The 23756-nt window shown below is 39.6% G+C and overlaps 1 protein-coding gene across 3 annotated transcripts; it reads left to right on the top strand.

The window, feature by feature from the left end:
- The first annotated feature begins 908 nt into the window (after positions 1-908).
- On the top strand, positions 909-23693 carry RAB23 (RAB23, member RAS oncogene family). Of its 3 annotated transcripts, XM_036870492.1 has the most exons (8): positions 909-1154; positions 1735-1829; positions 6673-6892; positions 9492-9577; positions 15499-15655; positions 17435-17517; positions 18321-18413; positions 20352-23693. In XM_036870492.1, the coding sequence occupies exons 2-8, from the start codon at positions 1805-1807 to the stop codon at positions 20489-20491; spliced, it is 804 nt and encodes a 267-aa protein (XP_036726387.1). In that variant the 5' UTR covers positions 909-1154; positions 1735-1804; the 3' UTR covers positions 20492-23693. The 3 variants fall into 3 exon arrangements, with proteins under 3 accessions (XP_036726387.1, XP_036726388.1, XP_036726389.1); XM_036870493.1 differs by lacking the exon at positions 1735-1829; XM_036870494.1 differs by lacking the exons at positions 909-1154; positions 1735-1829 and adding an exon at positions 1656-1734.
- The last annotated feature ends 63 nt before the right edge of the window (positions 23694-23756 follow it).

Raw genomic sequence — 23756 nt, 5'->3', positions numbered from 1 at the left:
CTATTGATTAGGGAAGGCCAAGAACCCTGGTCAGTAACACTTTCGTGTCTGACTTTTTACGCTCAACTTTATGTTTCTGCAGTTCATCCATGTTGTCGCCTGTAGTTGCAGGTCACTCTTCTCATTGCTGAGTAGTATTCCAGTATATGAGCACTGTGAATGTATTAATTTATTCTATTGTTGATGGTCTTTTGCGATATTTCCATTTGGGATTATTAAAACAAATGCTCCTGTGAACATTCTGATAATTGTTGGTGCCCCCGTAAGCACACGCTTCTCTTGGCTGAACACATAGACATGGAACTACTAGGTCATAGGGTATGCTTCTTTACTAGCACGCCAAATTGTTTTTTAAAGTTATTCTAGTTTACATTCCAGCAGCAGGACGGAAGAATTCAGCTACTCCACAACCTCGCCAACACTTGGTATTTTCCTTTTTTTTTTTATTCTATTTTACAGTATTAAAACAACTTTAGCAAAGTTTAGGTTGCTTTGGGGGCCAACTTTTGGATTTCTGTTTGGTTCTCTGAATTATTAAGCATCGCAGACTTGCACTTGGTCCAGTCACAGAGTACGGACCGAGTGCGTTTTCGACTTTGCTCCAGTTTTGCTCACTCCGCCACTTGGATGTCCTCCGGTCAAGACTATAAGGTGTGCATCCAGGGCGGGCACGTCCTGTGAGGACTCTGAAAGCTGACCACTGGGTAAGCGAAGAGTTTGTGGCCCTTCCTCGGCAGCGTCCTCTCCCGCCACCTCCTGGAACCCCACCAGCCCCAGCTGCCTCACAGGGAACGCCGCGCCCCTCAGCCTCAGCCAGCTCGGGGGCGGGGCAGTGGGGCGAGGCCGGCGGCGCGCGCGTGCGCACTGAAAGTCCGGCGCATGCTCAGAGTGCCCGGCGTCCGCAGCTGAGGGGAGGCGAGTCTCCCGCGCCCTACCCTCCGCGGCGGGGCCGCTGCGATCTGCTGGTTCCGATTCCTTCTGCCAATAAAGTTCCTGAAAAAAAATCACAGTCATTCTTAAAAGAGCAAAAGAGGGCGCGAGCCGGCCGGAGGCCCTGCCGGGGGGCTGGCGCACCGGGCGGCGGAGACAGCGGTTACACCGCGACCAGGACGAGCGGTCGCGCCGGGCGGCGGGCGGCGGGCGGCGCGGGGACGGTGAGTAGCGGCTCGCGCCCGGGGCGGCTGGCCGCACTCATCGCCCTCGACCGGGTCTGGCTGCGGAGGACCCGCCCGTCCCCGCGGCCCGGGATGTGCCCACCGGGGGCCGGACAGGGTCTCGGCGGGGGCATCCAGGCCGGGCGCCCCTCCCCGGCCCGGCCGCCGCGCGCGCACTTCGAGTGCGGGGCCCGGGTCCCCGCGGCAGGCGGTGGGCGCAACCCCCGGCGCCCCCTCCCCTCCCCGCACCCCCGCCTCCCTGGGGTGGCCCTCGGGCGGGGAGATGCAGCGGGGCGGTGGGGACGGGGCATTAGGTGTGGGTTGGGGCTGGCGGGGAAAGGGCCCAAGCCCCACCCTGGCTTCCAGACCCCGTCCTAGGCGGCGGGCCCCTTCTCTGCCTGCGGCCCCACCCAGCCCCGGTGTTGCTCGGGTTCCGCTCGAATATGAATGAGCCTGACTACCGCGGTTTCCTTGACACTGGCTACCGCAGAGTCACTTCACTCGGGGATCCCAGTGGCAGTACAGTCAGAAAAGGGCTGTCTACTTCTCCAGGTTTTATGTAACTCCTTACATCTTCTAGGTAACTTCATTGAACTTGAGAAGTTTTTCAGTGTTTTTATAATCATACCTGTGCTGAAGTACAGGCTGTGATGAAAAAAGCCACGCTTTTGATCAGTGAGTTAACTCATCCTTTACTTTTCTAATGTATTGGACGGCTGTTGGTTGGCAAAATCTTTAACATTAAACTTGGAAAAAGAACACATGTAAAGTGTTACCGTCAAGCTTTTAAAGTATTGTACTCAGAATTATGCTTACTTTCTAAGAATTTAATTGTTTTGGTATTGTTTAAGGCTGTAGAGTAGTGGCTGATAATCACAGGAGTCAGACTGCCTGTGTTAAAATCTGATTCCACTTACTTTTCTTTACATTTTATTATTTTAAAAATTATTATATGGTAAAATTGACTTTGTTGGGGGGTGTGCAGTTCTGTGAATTTTAGATATATGTAACCACCATAACAGTTAGAATTTAGAACAGTTCTGTCACCTCCAAAACATTCATGCTATCCTCTCCCTTACCCCAACCCCTAGCAATTACTGATCTTTTCCAGAATGTCATAGAAATGGGATCATGCAACATGTAGCCTTCTTTCACTCAGCATAATGCCTTTGAGATTCCTTCGAGTTGTCGGATGTATCAACAGTTTATTCTTTTTTATTGCTGAGTAGTATTCTATTAGATGGATGTGCTCCCAGTGAAGGACATTTGGATCGCTTCCAGTTTTTGGTGATTATGACTATAGCTACTATAAACATTGCTATACAGGTTTTTGTGTGAACATAGGTTTTCATTTCTCTAGGGTACTGCTAAGATTGGGATTACATGATCATATAAAGTATGTTTAACTTTGTAAGACACCGTCACACTGATTTCCAGAGTGGGTCTATCATTTTGCATTCTCACCAGCAACATGTGAGAGTTGCAGTTGCTCCACCTCCTCTCTTAGCACTTTGTATTGTCGGATTTTTTAATTTAGCCATTCTAATAGGCATGTAGTGGTATCTCGTGGTCTTAATGTGTCTTTAACTAATGGCTAAAGATGTTGAATATCTTTTCATGTACTTAATTGGCATATATAATCTTGGGTGAGTATCTGGCCAAGACTTTTGCCTATTTTTAAATTCAGTAGTTTCTTTGTTATGTTGAGTTTTGAGGGTTCTCTATATGTTCTGGATACAAGTTGTTAGATATGTGTTTTGCAAAAGTTTCTTGCAGTCTATAGCTTCTTTTCATTGTTTTAACAGTGTCTTTCACAGAGCTAATGTTTTTAATTTTGATGAAATCTAATTTATCCATATTTCCTTTTGTACATCTTTTGGTAGCATGTCTAAGAACTTTGCCTAATCCCAGGTCAAGAAGATTTTCATCTTCTAGATATTATAGTTTTATATTTAGATCTATAATCTATTTAAAATTATTTATATAAGGTGTAAGATTTAGGGGAAGGTTTACTTTTTTGCATATGAATGTCCAGTTGTTCCATCACCATTTGTTGAAAAGACTGTCTTTTCTCCATTTAATAGTTTTGCACCTTTGTCAAAAATCAATTGGCTGTATTTGTGTGGCTCTGTTTTGGCCCTCTGTTGTGTTCCATTGATTTCTGTATCTTTCTCTTTGCCAGTATCAAACTTTCTTGATGGATGTAGTTTTATAGTGTCTTAAAATTGGGTAGCATGATCTTCTCCAACTTTATTCTTTTTCAAAATTGTTTTAGCTATGCTAGTTCATTTGCCTTTCCATAAGAAGTTTAGAATCAGCTTGTCTCTAACTACGAAATATTCTGCTGGTACTTTGGAATTATATCAAACCGTAGATCAATTTGGGGAGAATTGCTATTTTTACTTTGTTGAATCTTTCAATCTATGAACATGATATATCTTTCCATTTATTTCTTTGTTTCATTAGTGTTTTGTAGTTTTCAGTATACAGATCCTGTACATGTTTTGTTAGATTTATGCCAAAGTATTTCATTTTGGGAGGAAACTATTGTAAATATCATTTAAAAAATTTTTGGCTTCAAATTGTACATTGTTAGGATATTAGAAATACAGTTGAGTGTTGTGTGTTGCTCTTGTATCCTGTGTCCTTGCTAAACTCACTTATTAGTTGCAGGATTGTTTGTTTGAGTCCTTGGAGTTTTCTAGATAGACAATCATGTCATCTGTGAATAGAGATAGTTTTTTCCCTAATCTATAAGCGTTTTATGTATTTTAGTTGCCCGTTTCTCTGGCTAGGCCTAATGATAAACAGGAGTAATGAGAGTGGACATCCTTACCTTGTTCTCAGTCTAAGGGGGAATTCAATCTGTCTTTCAGAATTAAGTGTGATGTTAGCTGTAGATTTTTTTTTTTTAATAGATGCCCTTTATCAGGTTGAAGAAGTCCTCTTCTGTTTCTAGTTTGCTGAGAGTTTTTTTCACAAATGGATGTTGATGTGGTTTTTCTTCTTTACCCTGTTAATATGGTGGATTACACTGATTGATTTTTGAGTATTGAACCAGCCTTGCATTCCCAAATAAAGCCCATTTGGTCCCGGTTATTCTTTTTATATATTGCTGGATGCGATTTACTAATATTTTGTTGAGGATTTTTGCATTTGTGTTCATGAGGGGTTATTTGTCTAGTTTTCTTTTTTGTATTGTCTTGGTGTGGTGCTGGTATCAAGATAATGCTGGCTTTATAAAATAAGTTAGGGAGTGTTTTCTCCTCTTCTGTATTCTGGGGGAGAGTATGTATCATTCTTGAAAAGTTTGTTAGAATTCTCCAGTGAAATCACCTGAGCCTGGAGAGTTCTTTTTGAGTTTTTAAAGTTATAAATTCAATTTTCCTAATGGTTATATCAATTTCATTGATTTCTGCTCTTTATTATTCCCATCCTTTTGCTTGCTTTGGGTTTATTTTGCGATTCTTTTTCTAGTTTTTTGAGGTGGGGGCTTAGATTATTGATTTGAGACTTTTCTTCTTTTCTAAGGTAAGCATTTAGTGCCGTAAATTTTCCCTCTCAGCAGTATGTTAGCTGTGTCCCATAAATTTTGACATATTATATTTTCATTTTAATTCAATTCACTTATTTTTAAAATTTCTCTTGAGCGTCTTCTTTGGCCCATGGGTTGTTGAGAAATCTGTGTTTTTAATTTCCAAATGTTTGGAGATTTTCCTGTTATCTTTCCATTACTGATTTCTAGTTTGATTTCATTGTGGTCCCTTTATTTTGCTTTTGTTGAGGGTTGTTTGATGGCCTAGAATATGTTCTATCTTGGTATATGTTCAGTGGGTGCTTGAAGTATATTCTGCTGTTGTTGCATGGACAGCTCTATAAATGTTGATTGGATTCTGATAGTTTTCTGTTTTTAGAATTTCGTTTTGTTTTATTGTGTTTTATAGTGTTTTTGAGTATCTCTTTGTGTAACTTGTTTAGCTGCATAGGTAATTATCACAGTCTGTTGGTGTCAACATTTTACCAGTTCAAGTGAAGTAAAGAAACCTTACCTCCCTTTTGTCCTCTTCCATGTATAATTTTTTTTTTTTTTTTTGGCTGTGCCAGGTCTTAGTTGCAGCATGTGGGATCTTTGTTGCAGCATGCAGGATCTTTTTTTAGTTGCAGCATGCGGGCTCGTGGCATGCAGGATCTAGTTCCCTGACCAGGGATAGAACCCGGGCCCCCTGCATTGGGAGCACAGAGTCTTAACCACTAGACCACCAGGGAAGTCCCCTCTTCCACATATAATTACTTGTCTTAAATGTTTTTTCTACATATATTGAAAACCGTATTGAACAGTATTATAATTTTTCTTTCAACTGTCAAATGTAACGTAGAACATTTAAGAGAAGTCTGCTATATTTACCCATATTTTTGCTTCTGTCATCTTCTTTCTCTTGTTCCAATACTTTTTGTTGTTTTAATCATTTAATTATGTCTGAAGTGGAGACCTAAAACCTGTACTTTAACAAGTGCTCCTAGATGCTTCTTATAATCGTGCAAGTTTGTGAAGCATTAGGGACAATTACTGAGACTCCATTAGGGGCAAAGAAAGGAATGTTCTTCACATTTCAGACATGTTTTGTGTAGTGGTTGTATAAATGGATTTTTGGTTAAGGTAGCTGGAATATAATAGCTAAGTAGGCAGGAACTTAACTAGTAATTTTAAGAAGAAATATGAAGTTGGCTTTCTGTTCTTTTCAGTCTAAAATGCAGACAGTACACATTCTGTTACTTTCATTATATGAGTAACTGTAACTAGTCTGAAACTAATGAAAACAATGCATGGTATAAGATGATGTGTAGAGGATCCATTGTAATCTAAACACTAAAGCACTGTAACTAAGAGCCCGATGCTATCACGTGGTTGCATTATACAAAACCCTTCCTTAGGGTGCTGTTCTAGGGACATTAATTATTACCTGTGAGGATGAAGAGCAGTTTCCTTAGATTTTGTATTTGTTGCCCATTTGGTGGTAACTATCCATGGAGGATTTATTATGGTATAGGAAACTACCATTTTTTTGAACGCTTAACTTTCACTGTGCTAAGTGCTTTGTATCTATCACTGATCAACAATCCTGTGAGGTAAATATCCTCAGGAAACTGAAGCTTCAAGAGGTTAAGCAATAACTTCACTAAGAGCACAGAACCAGTAGTAAATAGCAACTAGTAAGTCAGGTCTCGACTCTTAACGCCCATACTCTAGCCTCAGTGAAAGGCGGAACTATGTAATCTAGGCATTTATTGGTACCTGGAAGTCATACATTCTGCTGTTGTTAAGGATGCAAAAGTGAATGGTATTATTGCCTCTCTTTTCAAAGAATTTACATTATCTGAACAGGGTGGGGAGAGGGCCTTCATCACGGAAAAAAATTCTTGCAATTCATTATGATTATTTCTTGATAAAACAATTATAGCTTATTTTATTTTATATAGTTTTTATGTCATGAAAAAATAATTTCATTTTAAACCACAGATTTGAGAGAGAAGATCGGATCACCTGGAATTAAATTTGGCACAGAAACCTTTTCAACTCCAAAAATGTTGGAGGAAGATATGGAAGTGGCCATAAAGATGGTGGTTGTAGGGAATGGCGCAGTTGGAAAATCAAGTATGATTCAGCGGTATTGCAAAGGCATTTTTACAAAAGACTACAAGAAAACCATCGGAGTTGATTTTTTGGAGCGACAGATACAGTATGTACTTGGCCCTTTTATCCTCTCAGTTTTGATTTGTGACCTGTGTCCAAGAGTTTGCTCAGAATAATAGTAACTGAGTACAATACAATCCAAGGCTAGGCGTCTAGTGGCAGCGGGTTTTCAGTTATTCACTCCTTTGTGTGTCTTTGCCTTCTTTTTTCCCCCCTCCCCCATCTCTTCCCTTCCTGTCTCATTTTTTATTCTTTTTTTCCTACACTTCTCCCTTCTCTCTTTTTCTATCTTACATCTGTTTTATATTTATTGGTGGCACCCTGGGTACTTCTTAAACACAAACTGACGCTTGATTCTACTGAGATTTCTGTCCACTATTGTATGTGGAAGGAAAGTTACCTGTCTCGCAGAATAATTTTCATCTCTTATATTATGGGATCTGTTTGTGTAAAATGTCTCTTCTCTTTTTAAAACTGGGCATATAGAAGTTAGAGAATTAATAATTTGTTTTTACTTTAAAGAAATAAGAGAAAGATTTGAGAGGATTAAATACTCCTGGGAAAAGGAAATCCAATTGAATTCTAAAACACTTCAAAGTAACACTTTTTGTCATTAGTCCTGAGAACTTTTAAGGATGTTTTAAATTGTAGGAGACAAGCTCAAATGTATCACAAAGAAATAAGAAACATTAAACAAGTCTGATTTAACTATCCCAGACACTAGCATCAAAGATAATTGTGTTCATTGTTTTAAAGATTGTTGAATTTATAACCTGTATTCTGTTACCCTCTTTTTAAAAATACTTCTCTATTTGCTTCCTTTCTTAGATATTTTAAGGGGATTCATTTTAAATCTTGATGATGTTTATTTTTTGCACTTGCTATCTGGACCAAATTAATATTTTAAGTATACAGTTGACCCTTATTATTCATAGATTCCATATTTATAGTTTAAGTGTGCAGTTACTTCTCATTATTTGTGGATTTCATATTTGCAAATTCACTGCTTGCTAAAATTTATTTGTAACCCCAGACTCAGTACTCCCAGTACTCTGGTGGTCATTTGTGGACATGCACAGAGCAGCAAAAAATTTGAGTCATTTATACAGACACGTCCGGCTGAGGTTGAACAAGGCGACCCTCTGCGTTTTTGTTTCATCTCTCATACCGTACATGAGTGGCCTTTTCATGTTCTGTTTTTGTGCCACATTTTTGTGCTTTTTGTTGGTAGTTTCGCTGTTTAAAATGGCCCCAAGCCTAGAGCTGAAGTGCCCTCTGGTGAGCCGTGACGTGCCTTATGGAGAAAACACATGTATTAGATAAGCTTCGTTCAGGCACCAGTTATAGTACTGTTGGCCATGGGTTCAATGTTAGTGAATCAACAGTGTATATTAAATAAGGTGTGTTTAAACAGAACAATGCAAAAAACCAGGTTATATATTGATCAGTTGATGAAATTGTAACCAGGGGCTCACAAGCACCTCGCCCACCTGCTATTTTCCCTCAGAGGAATGGTTCAGGATTTGCTAATTCATTGTTGGCAGTGACTCTGTAGAACAGAACCACTGGCTGCGAATAAGGCAACAGGTGTGACAGAACAGAGTTAATTTGGGGGTTAAAGGACAACCAAGTGGTAAGCTGCTTCTTTACTTTCTTACTATTCTACCCCCATTAGAATAAGGTAGCAGGAGGAGGGCAAGCACTGACCTAAGGGAACCCTTTCCCAGGACAGCTGACCCTGGGTGTCCAGGATCCCACAGGCACTCAGTCCCTTGTATAAAATGGCATAGTATTTGCATTTAACCTACACACGTGCTCCCATAGACTTTCAGTCATCTCCAGATTACTTATACTATCTAATATAATGTAAATACTGTGTAAATAGTTGCCAGGCACACAGTAAATTCAAGTTCTGCTTTTTGGAACTTTCTAGAATTTTTTTCCCAAATATTTTCTATCTTCAGTTGGTTGAATCCTCAGGCGTGGACCCCTCGGATGCTAGTCTTAGAGCCACCACTATCTGTGACTGTGGTTGAAGGAAAAAACATGACAGATGAATCCAAATCGTGTAAAATTACAGCTTTAGGGGAGTGTCTTTCACCCTTTACTCGCACTGTTGGTAATGGTATCAGCATTTAAAAGCACTCAGACTTTTTCAGAGTGAAACCAGAAATGTAGTTGTTTTTTAAAAATAAATAAATAAATTTATTTATTTATTTATTTGTTTGTTTATTTTTAGCTGCGTTGGTTCTTTGTTGCTGTACACGGGTTTTCTCTAGTTGTGGCGAGCAGGGGCTACTCTTTGTTGCGGTGCGCGGGCTTCTCATTGCGGTCACTTCTCCTGTTGCGGAGCACGGACTCTAGGTGCACGGGCTTCAGTAGTTGTGGCACATGGGCTCAGTAGTTGTGGCTCACAGGCTCTAGAGCGCAGTCTCAGTAGTTGTGGCACACGGGCTTAGTTGTTCTGCGGCATGTGGGATCTTCCCGGATCAGGACTCGAACCCGTGTCCCCTGCATAGGCAAGTGGATTCTTAATCACTGCACCACCAGGGAAGCCCAACAATGTAATTTTAATACCTCCAGATTTGAAAAATAAAATACAGACATTTCCTTTGCATATGAAATACATTCATCTCTTGTTTCAGAGTTAATGATGAAGACGTCAGGCTCATGTTATGGGATACAGCAGGTCAAGAGGAGTTTGATGCAATAACAAAGGCCTACTATCGAGGTAAATCATGGGTGTCTTTAGTTTGTTTTGACATGTTCTTTTAGCTGAACAAAGAACTTTGCTTTTCTTGTTTCCCATAGAAGGATTTCTCTTTAAGAATATTTAAATTAATTCCAAAGTATTTTTTAAAACCCCAGGCTATTATTCTTCTAAAGATCTTGTTGGGTGGTAAATAATACTCTGTGCTATAGACTGTTTATCTCTGCCTTAGAATTACATGACTCATATAGGCATTCCCAGACCTAATAAGTCAGAAGTTGTGAAAAGTTACCTCTGACTACAGGGAAATGACTACATAGTCTGAGTGGAAACTAACATAAGAAAAAGTAAAGCCCTGGCAGACAAGATGGCATTTTGTTATGATATTTAATGTGGGTAAAGCCTTCTCTAGGCTATACGAGTTCAGGGAAGTATGACATACATGTGAAAGGGAAGAGCTACAATGATAGGATCTAAGACTTAAATAAACTGGGGGAAATGCCTCTTTTTACCTACCTAGCTTTCTTCTCTAAATTCTCAGCATAAAATATATGTTCTTTTTGTGTGGAAAAAAATAGGTTGGGTTATTTCTTTTTAAGCTTTTGACAATGTGATGTGGCAGTATTACTTTTTAACTAATATGGTTCTTTTTGGAGAAAATATTATCATTATGTCTCTCTAACTTAAAAGGACAAAACTGTGTGAGTCTACAATTATCTCAAAATAAAGTTTAACTTAAAAAAAGACAAAACTGGTCAAATGTCAAAATGATTTGATTCGTATATGAATAAAAAGGAGAAAACGTTGGAACTGTACAGTTAAGTAGCTCATTTGGGTCCCTAATTTAAAGAAAAAAACCAGGTAGCTAAACCTATTTTAATACCCACTGCCATAAGACTTTGTTCAACATTATTGTCTTCTAATTTTTTTAACTTGACTCATCCAGTTTGTTGCAGACTTCTTGTTTTAACTTGTTAGATGTCCATGAATCATACCGTTTCTCTTTCATATGTTTACAAAAAACATTCTTTGCCAGAAACTAAAAAGAGAGCCCATAATTGTTAGTATTTACATCTTAATTTATATGGGTGATGTTCAAATTTCTTTTCACTTTGTTTCATTTGGACTAAAAGGCTTTAAACAGCATTGAGTTCCCTGTGTTTAACATTTTAACTTAAAGCAATCTTAAGTGTATAAATAGATCTGTTAAAAGTTTTTCTTAAAATGTAACGTTTTTTAGCCAACTATGTTAAAATGGCAAAGAGGGTGGATACTTAGGTCTTCAGCTTCAGCTTTTCCCCTCACATCCCTATTTGAATTAAGGAACAAACAGTGGCAATGTTACATGAATTTGAGAAATGGCATATTGGACTTAATATGCTTTTTTTTTTTGAGGTTCTATCAGAGTGCTTTTGGTTGCTGACAGCAGAAAAGCAATTTCAAACCGACTTATTTAGCGTCTGTTGACTTGTTACTGGGAGTAGCTTTCATTTGTGGTTTGTTGGGACTCTAACCTTGCTGATTCTCCTGGCTGCCTGCCTCCCCGTGTGGGGTTCGTCCTCATGCCGATTTTCCTCTTGTCTGCAAGTTTGCTACCATCGGCAGTGCTTTTTGTTCACATTCTTGGGGACCGAGGGTTACTTCCCACAACAGTGGACCAGAAGTCCAGAGCTTTTATCTGATTAGACCACCTTTGACCAGATTACAGTGAGTAGTCAGAGGAAGGTGATTGCCCTAATGGGCTTGGCGCACTTGGGGCTCCCCCAAGGCAGAGGGAAGTTTAGCTGCCTAAACCATAGGCTACCGTACAGAGGGGGAGAGGTGTTCTTGGGGACGGGGCACTGGATGGCGGCTAGGCACCAGGTAATATCTGCTAGTAGTATAGATTCAGATGACAATATAATTAAATAAAGAGTAGGAAGAAAAGGTAAGGTGGGCAGAATGAGTTGAGATAGAGATTTAGTGATAGAAACACTATGCCTTATAAAATTATGACCTACTGACTTATGTCCTAAAAATGTGTTATTCAAGATGCATAAAAAATATATTTAAAAAAGAAAAAATTTATTGTAATTCATTTAAAAGACCTATTATAGCAAGACCATTGCTCCAAGGCATCATTATGTTCTTAGAATGCTGGCTTCATTGTACAGTGAGACATGTGGAAACATGATCTCCTTATTAGTAGGTTAGAACAGAGCACAGATCATATTAGGAAGCCTTTGGGAGCCCAGATGACTCCTGTTAAACCCTTAAGAAAGTCCATCCTAGGCAGCAGAAACCGTACTTAGTACAGAAAGTTACATACAACATGAAGTAGATTTTTATTACAGTTTTTTACTGTGACTTGGTTCTCAGAAAAAAAATGCTTCTAAGTATATGTAAATTAGGTTATAGACTTGAGACCTATTATTTGAGATCATGCACATAAGTAGAAGGAAACCCTTATTTTCTTAAAAAATAATTTTTTTTCACAAATATAAATGAATATAAATTGTTGGAAATGAAATAGCTCTGGACAAGAAGCTAGTTATAAGTTATAATTATAAATGCAAGAATTAAGGAACAACAGAATTAGACTATGCAAGTCTGTGGTTTGTTTTGAAATTATGTGAGCATGGAATCTGTGACAGATTGGTTCATTGAATAATTTATGTGCTTTAGACTGTATAGAATGTCAAAAAGAATAAGGAACAGCATTTTAAATCCTGAGTAGTATCTATAATAGTATTTTTAAAGCCTTTGCCAGTGTACGCTAGAGCAGTGTTTCTTAAACTTGGCTGTGCACAGGAATCCCCTGGGGAGCTCATTAAAATGCAAACTGAATTCTGTAGATCTGTGGGTGGCTCTGAGAGTCTGCATTTCTACAGCCTCCCAGGTGACACTGATGCTGCTGTCAGCCACACTCAGGACCAGCCTACAGACGATCTTGTAGGATCTGTCAGTGATTTGAGGATAGAATTACTCTCTGCACATTATGTGTCTTAGAGAGTATTTTCTGAATTGCATTAAAATATAGTGACTTTTTGGGAATGATCTTATTAAGGAGGAATAAATACTTGCTATTGGTGATCTTATCATTGACACCAAAAATTTATTCAGAGCTCTGTATTTCTGATGCATGGACAAGTGAGGTAGTTTATTAACTGTTAGAAGTGATCCATTTATGGGTGACTTACTGTTATCTATGATAATGAAGAAACTTTTCCAATGGTGCAATTTTTAGGGTAGGTAGTATTGAAGGAAGATTGAATAGTAGGAAAATAAAGGTCTTTGTAAAATATATGGGTAGAAAACACTAGCTGCCTTTCAATATTAACAACAGAGAAATTAAAACAACTTTCCCAAAGATGGCTGGTACTAACACAGAGCTAGAGGTCCAAGGAAGAAAAAGAAGGGAGAGCAGTGTGGGGTCATTTTAATTTATTTTATTATTTTTTTAGGGTCATTTTACACCTCCCCCACACGCACACACACGCAGCTGGGTGGGTGTGGGATGTAGAAGTGAGAGGCCAGGGAAAGAAGGGAGAACCGTGCATAAAGAGTGCAGTAATGAGCCAGTTACTACTGCCGGTGGGGAGACGCGCCTCAGGGTGACCCCACCCCAGGGAAGCTGAGGTTTTTATCCCCCCTCACCCCTCCCCAGGCATCCAGTCCCCTTAGGGGGTGTGCTAGACCACCCCTGGCAGAAGAGCAGAGCGCCCCCTGCAGCCCGTGCTGGAGGGTCGGGGCAGGGAACACACAGGGCACCTCTGGGGAGGGGGCACCATGCTCACCTCCCTGGTGGCTTAACTGAATCCAGGTCCCTCCTCCTCCTCCTCAGAGGGCACTACGGCCCATCCCACCCAGTGTGGTCTCTCCACCCAGTCCCCCACTAAATAATTTTGGGTTTTGTGGACAGACTTTTTCTTTTATCCTTTGATCCTTGATTTTTCAAACAAAATTGTACTTCTCTTAGTTAATCATTCTTACTGCCCATATGTCTGGCACCATCTGCTTAGTTTTTTTTGTTGTTTGTTAGTTGTTTTTGTTTTGTTTTTTTTAACGTCTTCTCTAATAAGTGTTTTTTTTGTGTGTCTGAGACCTTGTATACTTGGAAATACCTTATTGGACCCTCAAATTTAAATGACACTTGACTGATATAAAATTCTAGGTTTAAAGCTAACAATTTTATAACAAAAAAGTTTTTTTTTTTTTTTAAGATTTTTGTTTGTTTTGATGTGGACCATGTTTTAAAGCCTTTATTGAATTTGTTACAATAGTGCTTCTGTTTTATGTTTTTGGTTTTTTGGCCCCGAGGTATGTGGGATTACTTAGCTCCCCGACCAGGGATCGAATCCACACCCCCTGCATTGGAAGGCGGAGTCTTAACCACTGGACCGCCAGGGAGGTCCCCAAAAAACAGTTTCTTAAAGTATGATTAAGTAATGTTTTATTTGTAGTTTAAGTAAATGTTAGAGTTCAAGTAAATATAAATTTGTTGTCCAATATGCTAGTGTGATCTCTTCAGTTTTACTTCTCCTTCAATTCTGAGCAAGTCTCAGGCTGTGTCTGTCAATCTGCCTGTCCCCCACCCCTCAGTTTTGCATAATTAATTTATTCTTTGGTCCAAAGCCTGCTCTAGAGGAGAGAAGCCTCTGCTTTTACAGTCATAGTGAACTGCTGGTTTTTTCCTTCAGTAATTGTTCTTTGGGTTTCTGCCATATTCCCTCAGGTGATAAACAAACCGTTTTTGGCCCTAGAGTGTCTTAGGTAGCCCAGGTATGTGTGTCTTGAGTCTTACTAGGAAGCTCTTACACCTGGGGTATCTGTAAGGAAGGAGTAGCAGTGAGGAACCCTCTTGACTCCAGGATGATTTTCTCTTCTCACCTGTTTTTGTCACTCTGCTGCCTGATTCAACAGCAAATCATTGGTAAAAACCCTCTTACAGAAGGTTGATGCTTATTTTTAAAATGAGATATTATCAACCTAATGTGAGAGTTGAGAGTTAAAATATTGTCAGTGAGTATGGTATGGGAATTATGCAGTTAAAGAGAATGAAAAACTAAATTAAACTCTTTTCCTCTCTACTATATATAAATATTTTACTCTTGGCACTGGTTCCTAAATTACATTCTTTAGCATTGCTGGTATTCTGCTACTAAAATAAAATAATATAGATTTTTTTTAAAAAGTAAATAGAATGAGAAAATTATGATTTTTTTTCTCATAGACTTTTCTTAAATCTGTGCCAAAAGAAATTAAGAAGCAGGTGACAGATATTAACGAGAAGAACTCAGCAACTCTGTCATTCATGCCTAGTTTACTGTTCTCTCTGGCTTTTACAGTGTTATTAAATATATCAGTATTTTGTGGTGTTCCACAAGGAATGTGTATAATTTTGAGGGTACTTTGGCACTTGCACAAATTTGAGAACCACTGTTCTTGGTAAAAATTGGTTCTTTGAATTAGAAAATAGAGTTTATATGTTAAAAAATAGGGCTTCCCTGGTGGCACAGTGGTTAAGAATCCACCTGCCAATGCAGGAGACACGGGTTCGAGTCCTGGTCTGGGAAGATCCCACATGCCACGGAGCAACTAAGCCCCTGTGCCACAACTACTGAGCCTGAGCTCTAGAGGCCGCCAGCCACGGCTACTGAGCCCGCGTGCCACAACTACTAAGCCTAGAGCCCATGCTCTGCAACAAGAGAAGCCACTGAAATGAGAAGTCCGTGCACCACAATGAAGAGTAGCCCCTGCACACTGCAACTAGGGAAAAGCCCGCGCAACAACGAACACTCAACACATCCAAAAATAAAATAAACTTAAAAAAAAAAAGTGCTACAAAGATGAGTTCAACATTTATTTACATAAAAATTGTTTTGAATACGTAAAAGTTTCCTTCACCCTGCATAGGATTGTTTCATTAATGTAAATAACATTTTTATTTTGTGAACTTACAGGAGCCCAGGCTTGTGTGCTTGTATTTTCCACCACAGACAGGGAATCTTTTGAAGCGATTTCCAGTTGGAGAGAGAAGGTGGTGGCTGAAGTTGGAGATATACCAACTGTACTTGTACAAAACAAGATCGATCTCCTTGATGACTCTTGTATAAAGAAGTAAGGTGGCTGCTGTTGAGGGGGTGGCTGTAATTCTGTAAAGCTAAAACCTATTTTAGTTTTTGCATACACTTAAAAAATTTAGGAAAGTTTTTAAAAAGACTGCCTTATACTTAAAAATTTCTGTGAGCTATTGTGTGATTGGTTTGGGTTAAAAAACGTTCACACTGAATCAGAAGTAAAGAAAATTAAAGGAGTACATTTTGAAAGCCCTTTTAGAATTCCAGGTCCTTGCAGCTCAAATCCAACTCCTCATGTGAAGTCAAATCTAGACAGAGTAAGAATGTTAAGAGAAACATCCCGGAACTTCCCTGATGGCACAGTGGTTAAGAATCCACCTGCCAGTGCAGGGGACATGCATTCAATCCCTGGTCCGGGAAGATCCCACATGCTGCGGAACAGCTAAGCCCGTGCGCCACAACTACTGAGCCTGCGCTCTAGGGCCCACGAGCCACAACTACTGAAGCCCGCATGTCTAGAGCCCATGCTCTGCAGCAAAGAGAAGCCACCTCAATGAGAAGCCCGCGCACCGCAACGAAGAGTAGCCCCCGCTCACCTCAACTAGAGAAAGCTCTCATGCAGCAACAAAGACCCAACGCAGCCAAAAATAAATAAATGAGTAAATTTAAAAAGGAAGACATCCCTAGATGTTTTAATATCTAGCATAAGTATGTTGATGAGTTTAAATAGGTAAGCAGTTCAGATTCATATTGTTTTATATACCCAGAACCATTATGCTCATATTTGTGAACAGGGTTTGGCATCCAGATAATTTCTCTGTATAAGTATTTGTTTACTGCATTATTAACGTTTTGCTGGCTTTGAAAATACTTACTTGGTTTTTACCTTATTTTTTTATAAGTTCTTGTATTAGTTGTCTGTTGCCGTATAACAGATTAGCCCAAAACTTAGTAGTTTAAAACAACAGACATTTATTATGTCACAGTTTTTGTGGGTCAGGAATTTGGGAGTGGCTTAGCTGGGTGGCTTGGTTCTGGGTTTTCATGAGGTTGCTGTCAATATGTTGCCGGGGCCTGTGGTCACAGGAAGGCTTTTGACTGGGGCTGGGGGGGGTCTGCTTCCGGGCTGGCACCCTCTCTTGGCCATGGGCAGGTGGCCTCTCCTTCAGGCTGTGAGTGTCCTCAGCGTGTGGCAGCCGCTTCCCCAGGCACGTGATCCCAGAGGGGGCAAGGCGGAAACCTCAGTGCCTCTTATAGGAGTCTCAAAGTCACACGCCATCACTTACGTATGTCATTGATGACAGAGACCAACTTGATTACAGTTGGGGGGGGGGGAGGCGTGTGGTAGAATCATTGGGAAATATTTTAGAGAATTGGGAGTCATAATGAAACTAAAATTAGGAGTCCACTGTTCTAGACACATCAATATACTAACTTTGGCTTTGGCAGCAAAATAGTTTTGTAGCCAATAAGAGTAAAATAGGTAATGCAGTATAAGACTTTCAGAGTGTAATTAAATTCAAGTGTTTTTAATAACCAAAGAGAGAAAATTAAAGTATTATATAAAGAAAAGTGACATTTAGTCATTTTAAGGCTAGAGTAAGTGACTTTACAGAAAAGTGTCTTGCAGTTACAGTGAGATGGCTGGTGTTTACCCCACCAAGAGCAGTGACGACTGAAAACCCTGCTCAAGCACTGAGTGTAGCTCTCAACGGTTCTGGAAGGGCTGACCGCCGTCCTCAGGCTGTATGCAGTAAATGTAATAAAACAAGCTCTCGGAAAGTACCTTTACATGCATTTTTTTCAAATTGATGTGTAGTGAGGAAGCTGAGGCACTGGCAAAAAAGTTGAAGCTGAGATTCTACAGGACTTCAGTGAAGGAGGATCTGAACGTGACGGAAGGTAAAGTGCCTTCTTAACAGTTAACAGCAGGAAGTTTGTTTATTCTTCTTATGCCTTTTCTTTTTGTTGTTTAGAAATCGTATTTGTAACGAGAATAGAATTTTCTCTTTGCCATGTATCATTAAGTAAAGTTTAAAGGCTGATGCTGCTCTGAGTTTGAGTCCTTGATTATTTACTAATGTCTTTGAACAGCTGTTACTCTACAGCAAAACTCCGGTGGGCTTTTGTTTTGTTTTTTATCTTTAAAAATACAACTGGCTATGTGTGTGCGTGTATGTGTGTGTGTTTTTCAAGCGTACCTTCTGAAATTGCTGCGTTAGAACCCCACAGCGGTGGACATCCCACTGGGTAGCTACAGTGACCCTAACTTGTTTAATAGTGTTTCCTAGTTTAAGAAAGTGAGATTAGAGAAAGAGGTGGTTATTCTTCTCATTCCAGAATTGCTGCTCATTTTACTAGATTGCAGCTCAGCTGTTGCTCCAGTGTCCCCTGAATAGTGCTTTACAGCTAAAGAAAGAGTCTTTTTAAGACTGAGTCAGTTTAGTGTTGCTGAATATTAGTCTACAAGTAATATTTTATTTCTTGACTAATAAAATGCCGCTATATATTTATTAGTATTACCATTGTAATTAGGTATTACTCAGATAATTTTTAGAAGTTGAATTTTTTCAACTAGATTGTATACTTCTAATTTTAAATTTGTTTTGTAAGTATAAATATTATAGTAAGTGATGTGAAAGAACAGGTTTTACGTGCATAATTACACTGACCTGGCAAGGTTTTTGGTTCTGTTTTCATTCCAGTTTTTAAATATTTGGCTGAAAAATATCTTCAAAAGCTTAAACAACAAATAGCTGAGGATCCTGAATCAATGCATTCAAGTAGTAACAAAATTGGTAAGTACCCAGGAAGTTTTAGCCCCATGTTTACCTGGTAAATTTATTTTCCATTCATTATTATCATATTTACTGGGTTTTTTTTAAAATACAGTATGCTTATTTCTTTAAGAAATGTGACTGGAAAGCGTGAGATGAGTGATTATTAAATTTAGTAGTATCTGCTCTCATTAAAAGGTATATTGAGTTAAAAGATTTTTTAACTGATGAATTTTCTAAAGGTCTGTCCTTTTTGAACACTTGTTTCTCTGACACTTGCACCATCTCCACACCTTTCCCCTTTCCTGCCACCTTGCTGAGCACCCATCCTGATTTTTAACGTGAGATGCCAGCAGAGTTTAGTATTTCCTGGAGAACAGGAAGCACCTGTCCGTGTCTTACTTTTGGCCATGGCTTCTGGGAGGATGGGCACCGGTCCTTTGTCCTAAGGACCTCCTGCCTGCACCCCACTCCTCACTACACACACAAACACACACACACACACACACAGCATTTTCATGGCCTGTTTTAACTTTTCTTACTTTGCCCTTTTTATTGCATATGTTCCTACTGTCAGACACCTCACATGCTCTGAGAAACGACAGGGCAGTTGTGATAAGCCGCTGTCTGGTCTGGTCTCCTGGGCCCACCCTGTCTCCTTCCAGTCTGCTGATTAAAGCCCTTTGATAGATTCCGGTTGTGGAACACATTCAATGCAGGCTCTCTTCATCCCAGCATTTAAAGACAGTTTGGTCCATCCTTCCTGTGTGGCCTCATGCCCCACTTTTGTAATGTACCCTGTTTACGGTTCCACCACAGGGCCCGCTGTTTCTTGAGCCTGCCTAGGGCTGTCTTACTTATCCCTTTGCTCATTTTGGCTCTTCCATTAAGAATGGCCTCCCCTTCCCACCTTCCGTTGAGAACTGTGCATCCCTCAAGGTCTATGGAGAAGGCTCTCGGCTATCTGTCTGGCTGAAGCACAGCCTTCACTTCTCTTAAATGAACAGAGACCTGAGTGCAGGGCATTGCCAGGGGTCCAGTCCCTCCATGTAGTTTGTCCTTTCTTATGAATTAGATGTGGTTGACCCTTCCTATACCATCTGTGGGATCTTGTCTCTTTTGTGACACTGAACATAGAGTGTCCTGTAGCATCACTGCCTGTTTGTAGTGCCTCACCTCACTCATCAGATTGTAAGCTTCTTGGGGGCAGGAATCAGTCTTAGTAGTCTTTGTGTCGCTCATAGTGTCTCTGGCCCAGAGTCTTGTGTATCGTGGACGATAAATAGCCCATAAACTGGAGATTACATTTTAGAACCAACATTGTTCAAAATGAAAACTCTAACAGTTGAAAGTTTTTCTTTAGTTCATCCCTTTTGTCTGCTCACCACTTTGAGTATCTGCAGACCATTTTGCTGTTGTTTTAGCCTGGATAGGAACATCTGACATCACTACTGGCTCTTACATACGCAGTATCTTTATCAACATGACATATCACAAATTCTGTTGTTAACTACAGGCAGGTACTGTTGAGGAAGTTCTATGATGTAAAATTAGTAAATGAAGTTATTCAAATTATCATATTTACAGATTCCAAATTTCAAAAATAGATTGTTAGTGAAAAGAGTGTGTAGAGAAGCACACAAAGGGAGGAAGGAAGACCATATGTGCACTTCAGCCTACATGTGTGTACAACATCACTGCAGGGATGCGTGGGAACTCTAAACACGTGTGCCTTAGGCGAGGGGCTGGGGTGAGTGAGAGACTTCACTGTGACCCCTTTGGTTCCCTTTGAACTTTGAACCCTGTGTATTGGCTATTAAATGAAATGAAAACAAAAGCTTAAAATTGTAAATACTTGCATATGTTGCTGATTTACTAAGAAGCTGGGTGCACAGTCTGCAGTAGGTGACCCTGAGGCCCGTTAGTGTTAACCTCTGTGTTTTCCCTCAACTTATCCAGGTGTCTTTAGCACGTCTGCTGGGAGTCACTTGGGTCAGAATTCAAGTACCCTTAATGGTGGAGATGTCATCAACCTCAGGCCCAACAGACAGAGGACCAAGAAAAACCGAAATCCTTTTAGCAGCTGTAGCATACCCTAAAATGCTTCAGGGAGGAAGAAATGAATTATATTGTGCAGTAAGATACATCCAGCTGTCACGGTATGTTACACAGTTTTTTCGCAGACTTTGCACCTAATGGCTCTCTGAAAGCTGACAGACTTAAACAGATAGCACTGTTCTGCAGTGCTTTTCAGAATGGAGCAAGATCTCTGGTGGAAAAATTACTGCCCTCTGGACTTATTTTAATTTTTTTACATTAGACGAAGCTTCTCCTGTTTTTGAAGGAATGCTATAAGAAACATCAAAAACAGGTTTTGCTGAATTTGAAATGCTGGAAAACGTAAATGAAATGCCTAAATATACTGGTACAGATTTTAATATTATGGGTCAAGGAAAGGTAGCCAACCGTTCTTTCTCTGAAATTGGTCATCTGGCTTTTCTAGGAAGTAGTATTGAATCTGAATACTGAAAAGAATAATATTGAAAGGCGAACCCTAATCTTGCCAGACTGCATTAGTGTGTACTTTGGCAATGTTACTTGTGCAATATCTGTAGATGTGGAATGTGGAGGTACGTGCGCACGCAGATCCCTGGTTCTGGAGTAAACAGAAGGTGTGTGCAGTGTTTAAGGAAACAGACTCTAACTCATTCATTCATGAAACCATTTACACATTTATGTGTATGTTATAAGTTTCTATTTTCAAATGAGAAATTCTAGACAGATATTTTGCAAAATGAGCTCAGATTTAAAAATTGCTTTTGTGCCAAAAATACCATACCTAATTTTCAGTGCTTTACCAGAATTTATACTGTTGATAATCTCTTTTAAAAGCAGTTTTCCTCTCTGACAGGGTAGATGAAAGAGTGTCTTAGTGCTAGAGCCCCTCCCAGGTGGCACTGGTTGCGTGCGGAATCTTTTCGTGTCCCTGCACATGCGTGGTGGGCTCGAGCTGGCGGCTGCAGGACCCCCACCCTGTGCAGCGTGGCCGCCCTGTACCCAGTGCCTTTTGCTGTTGACAACACGATTCTGAACTTTTAGGATTATGCTAACAATTTTTTTAAATACACAAGAGGTGATCTTTTGTCTTAAACCACATTACGGATTTTATAATGTCCTGCAACTCTAAAGCATCTTTTTGTTTACACATTTTTGTATGGTATTTTGAGATTATCATTTAAAAATTTCTGTAAACTTCAGTTTGTATAGCACTTTCTCAAGAGCTCTGTCAGCACCAAATACAAAATAATTTCTTTTAATAAGTGATTTTAACATGTAATCATGTGGCAGAGCATACATTTTGTGACTTGGGACAGTAGCTTTCCAACTCAGATAATTAATTGCATGAACTCTGGTAAAACTGATTATCGTTCATCAATGACTTGTTTTTAACCCCTTGCAATACCTGGTTTTTACAGGATTTAAATATATGTAAAAATAACTTTTCTTGGAAAATGTGTCACAAAGTCATTTTTCATTATTTCTACTAAATGCATAATGTTTTATATATTCCTTTTGTATGTTTTCTCTCTCTCTCGTTCTTTTTTTTTTAAGTCTTCCATCTGCACCACCCTCATCCCCTGTCCAGATTAATGTTGAAAACATAATAGAATTTTGTAGGGCATGTCTTTTAAGTGGTCAGGAGTGAAGATTTGCTTTTCATAATATTGAAATAATCTGGCATTATCTATTTCAAAGTAATATGTTTATTTTTATGTCACCAGTTGTCACCACTCCCATTGCTGGCAGTGGGATAGGTGTTGGGGAAAAACTCTGTTCCTAACAATGGGTACCCGCTAGTGATTCCCTTTTCTACTCTCTGGAAATACAGTCCCTTTAATTTTTGCACAAAATATATTTTGCATCAAATAGTCTTTAGTAGCAGAAAAACCACGTTATATAAAATGTTGTAGTTCTATTTCACATGAATTAAATGTGTGTGGGTGAAAGTTTGTTATTTTTCTATATTAAAAAAAATCTGATGATGGTTGCAGTTCCCCTGATATTTGTAATATAATTTTATGTACTTAGTTTTGTCCTTTTTTTTTAAAACAAGAACTGAAGAGAGATCTTTGTTACACATTTGAATTTTTAATTTGCAATTCTGTATTTTACCTAACCATAATTAGTCATTTTAAATAATTAAGTAGGCCTGAAAATCAGCCACAAGTGATATGTTAAATACTTTCTCAATTCTAAAAACCTTCAAAATTGACATTATATTCTTTCACCTTGAGGCCTTTAATTCTTTTAAATAACTTAACTACTAATTTCTAATGAACCGTGGATGCTGAAGAAATACTAAGACCCCGGGACGTTGTGCATTTGTGCAGTAATAGCTTTCCTATGTCGTGGCTCATTTTTGGCTGTGGCGTGGCTGCCGTGTCTCAGAGTCCTCAGGATTCCTTTTCCTCTTTCAGTCTGCCTCTCAAATTGATAGCGCACAGAATAGGCTACATAGGCGATATAATTAAATAAAACCAGGCTAAATGGTTTCCTTTTTATCTGCCCAGAGTTGACAGCACTCATGTACTTCTTCAAAATAAAGTAAAACTAACACTATCAGAAGAGCCCCTCCCCATTGTGGCCGCAGTCCTGTGCTGTCTGGGTGCCTCAGACGCTGGCAGCGCAGTGCTTGGGAAGAACTCACTGATGGGCTCCACCGTGTCCAGGGCTCCAGGGCTGGGGTCTCCTCTGGAGATCCTGGGATGGGGAAGTGGCCTCAGGACCTGACATCCCAACTTAAAGGGAACTACTTTAATGTAAAATATTGTTAATTTTTCCCCTCCTTTTTAAAACCTTTGAAATAGTTACTGGTAACTTGCTAAAGTGCTCTCGTTACTGTATCACTGGGGTATCTGTTTCTCTGAAAACAAAATGAACTGACAGGTGAAAATCTGTCCCACACTGCAGTCATCTAATGAACAGAGAAAGTCTGGGCTGACGTGGAGTGAACAGGAGGGGGAGGATTTCCAGATGCTGACAGTCTTTGGGAACGTGAGAAAAACTTGGTTGTCTGCTGAATTTTCAAAAAGCTGATAAAGAAAAAGATGGCACAAAAAGAAAATCTTCTATCTCACAGTGAACCTAATGATAGCAAATTAGTCTGACAAATCAAGAGGCTTTTGCCAGTTATCAGTGAGAATTAATGTTTCCCATGAAAGAATAGATTTAAATAAGGTGAACTTGGGCTGGCATCAAAACTATCATGAATGTCCTCAGATTGTAATTGCTTTTTATGAAGAGACATATAAAAATATAAAACCAATCTGCAGCTTGACTTGTTTTTTTTCTTGCAGTGTGAAA

Source organism: Balaenoptera musculus, chromosome 11, assembly GCF_009873245.2.
Source record: "Balaenoptera musculus isolate JJ_BM4_2016_0621 chromosome 11, mBalMus1.pri.v3, whole genome shotgun sequence".
Classification (NCBI taxonomy): domain Eukaryota; kingdom Metazoa; phylum Chordata; class Mammalia; order Artiodactyla; family Balaenopteridae; genus Balaenoptera; species Balaenoptera musculus.
The sequence above is the reverse complement of the archived record's forward strand: the minus strand, read 5'-3'. Positions and strand labels throughout refer to the sequence as shown.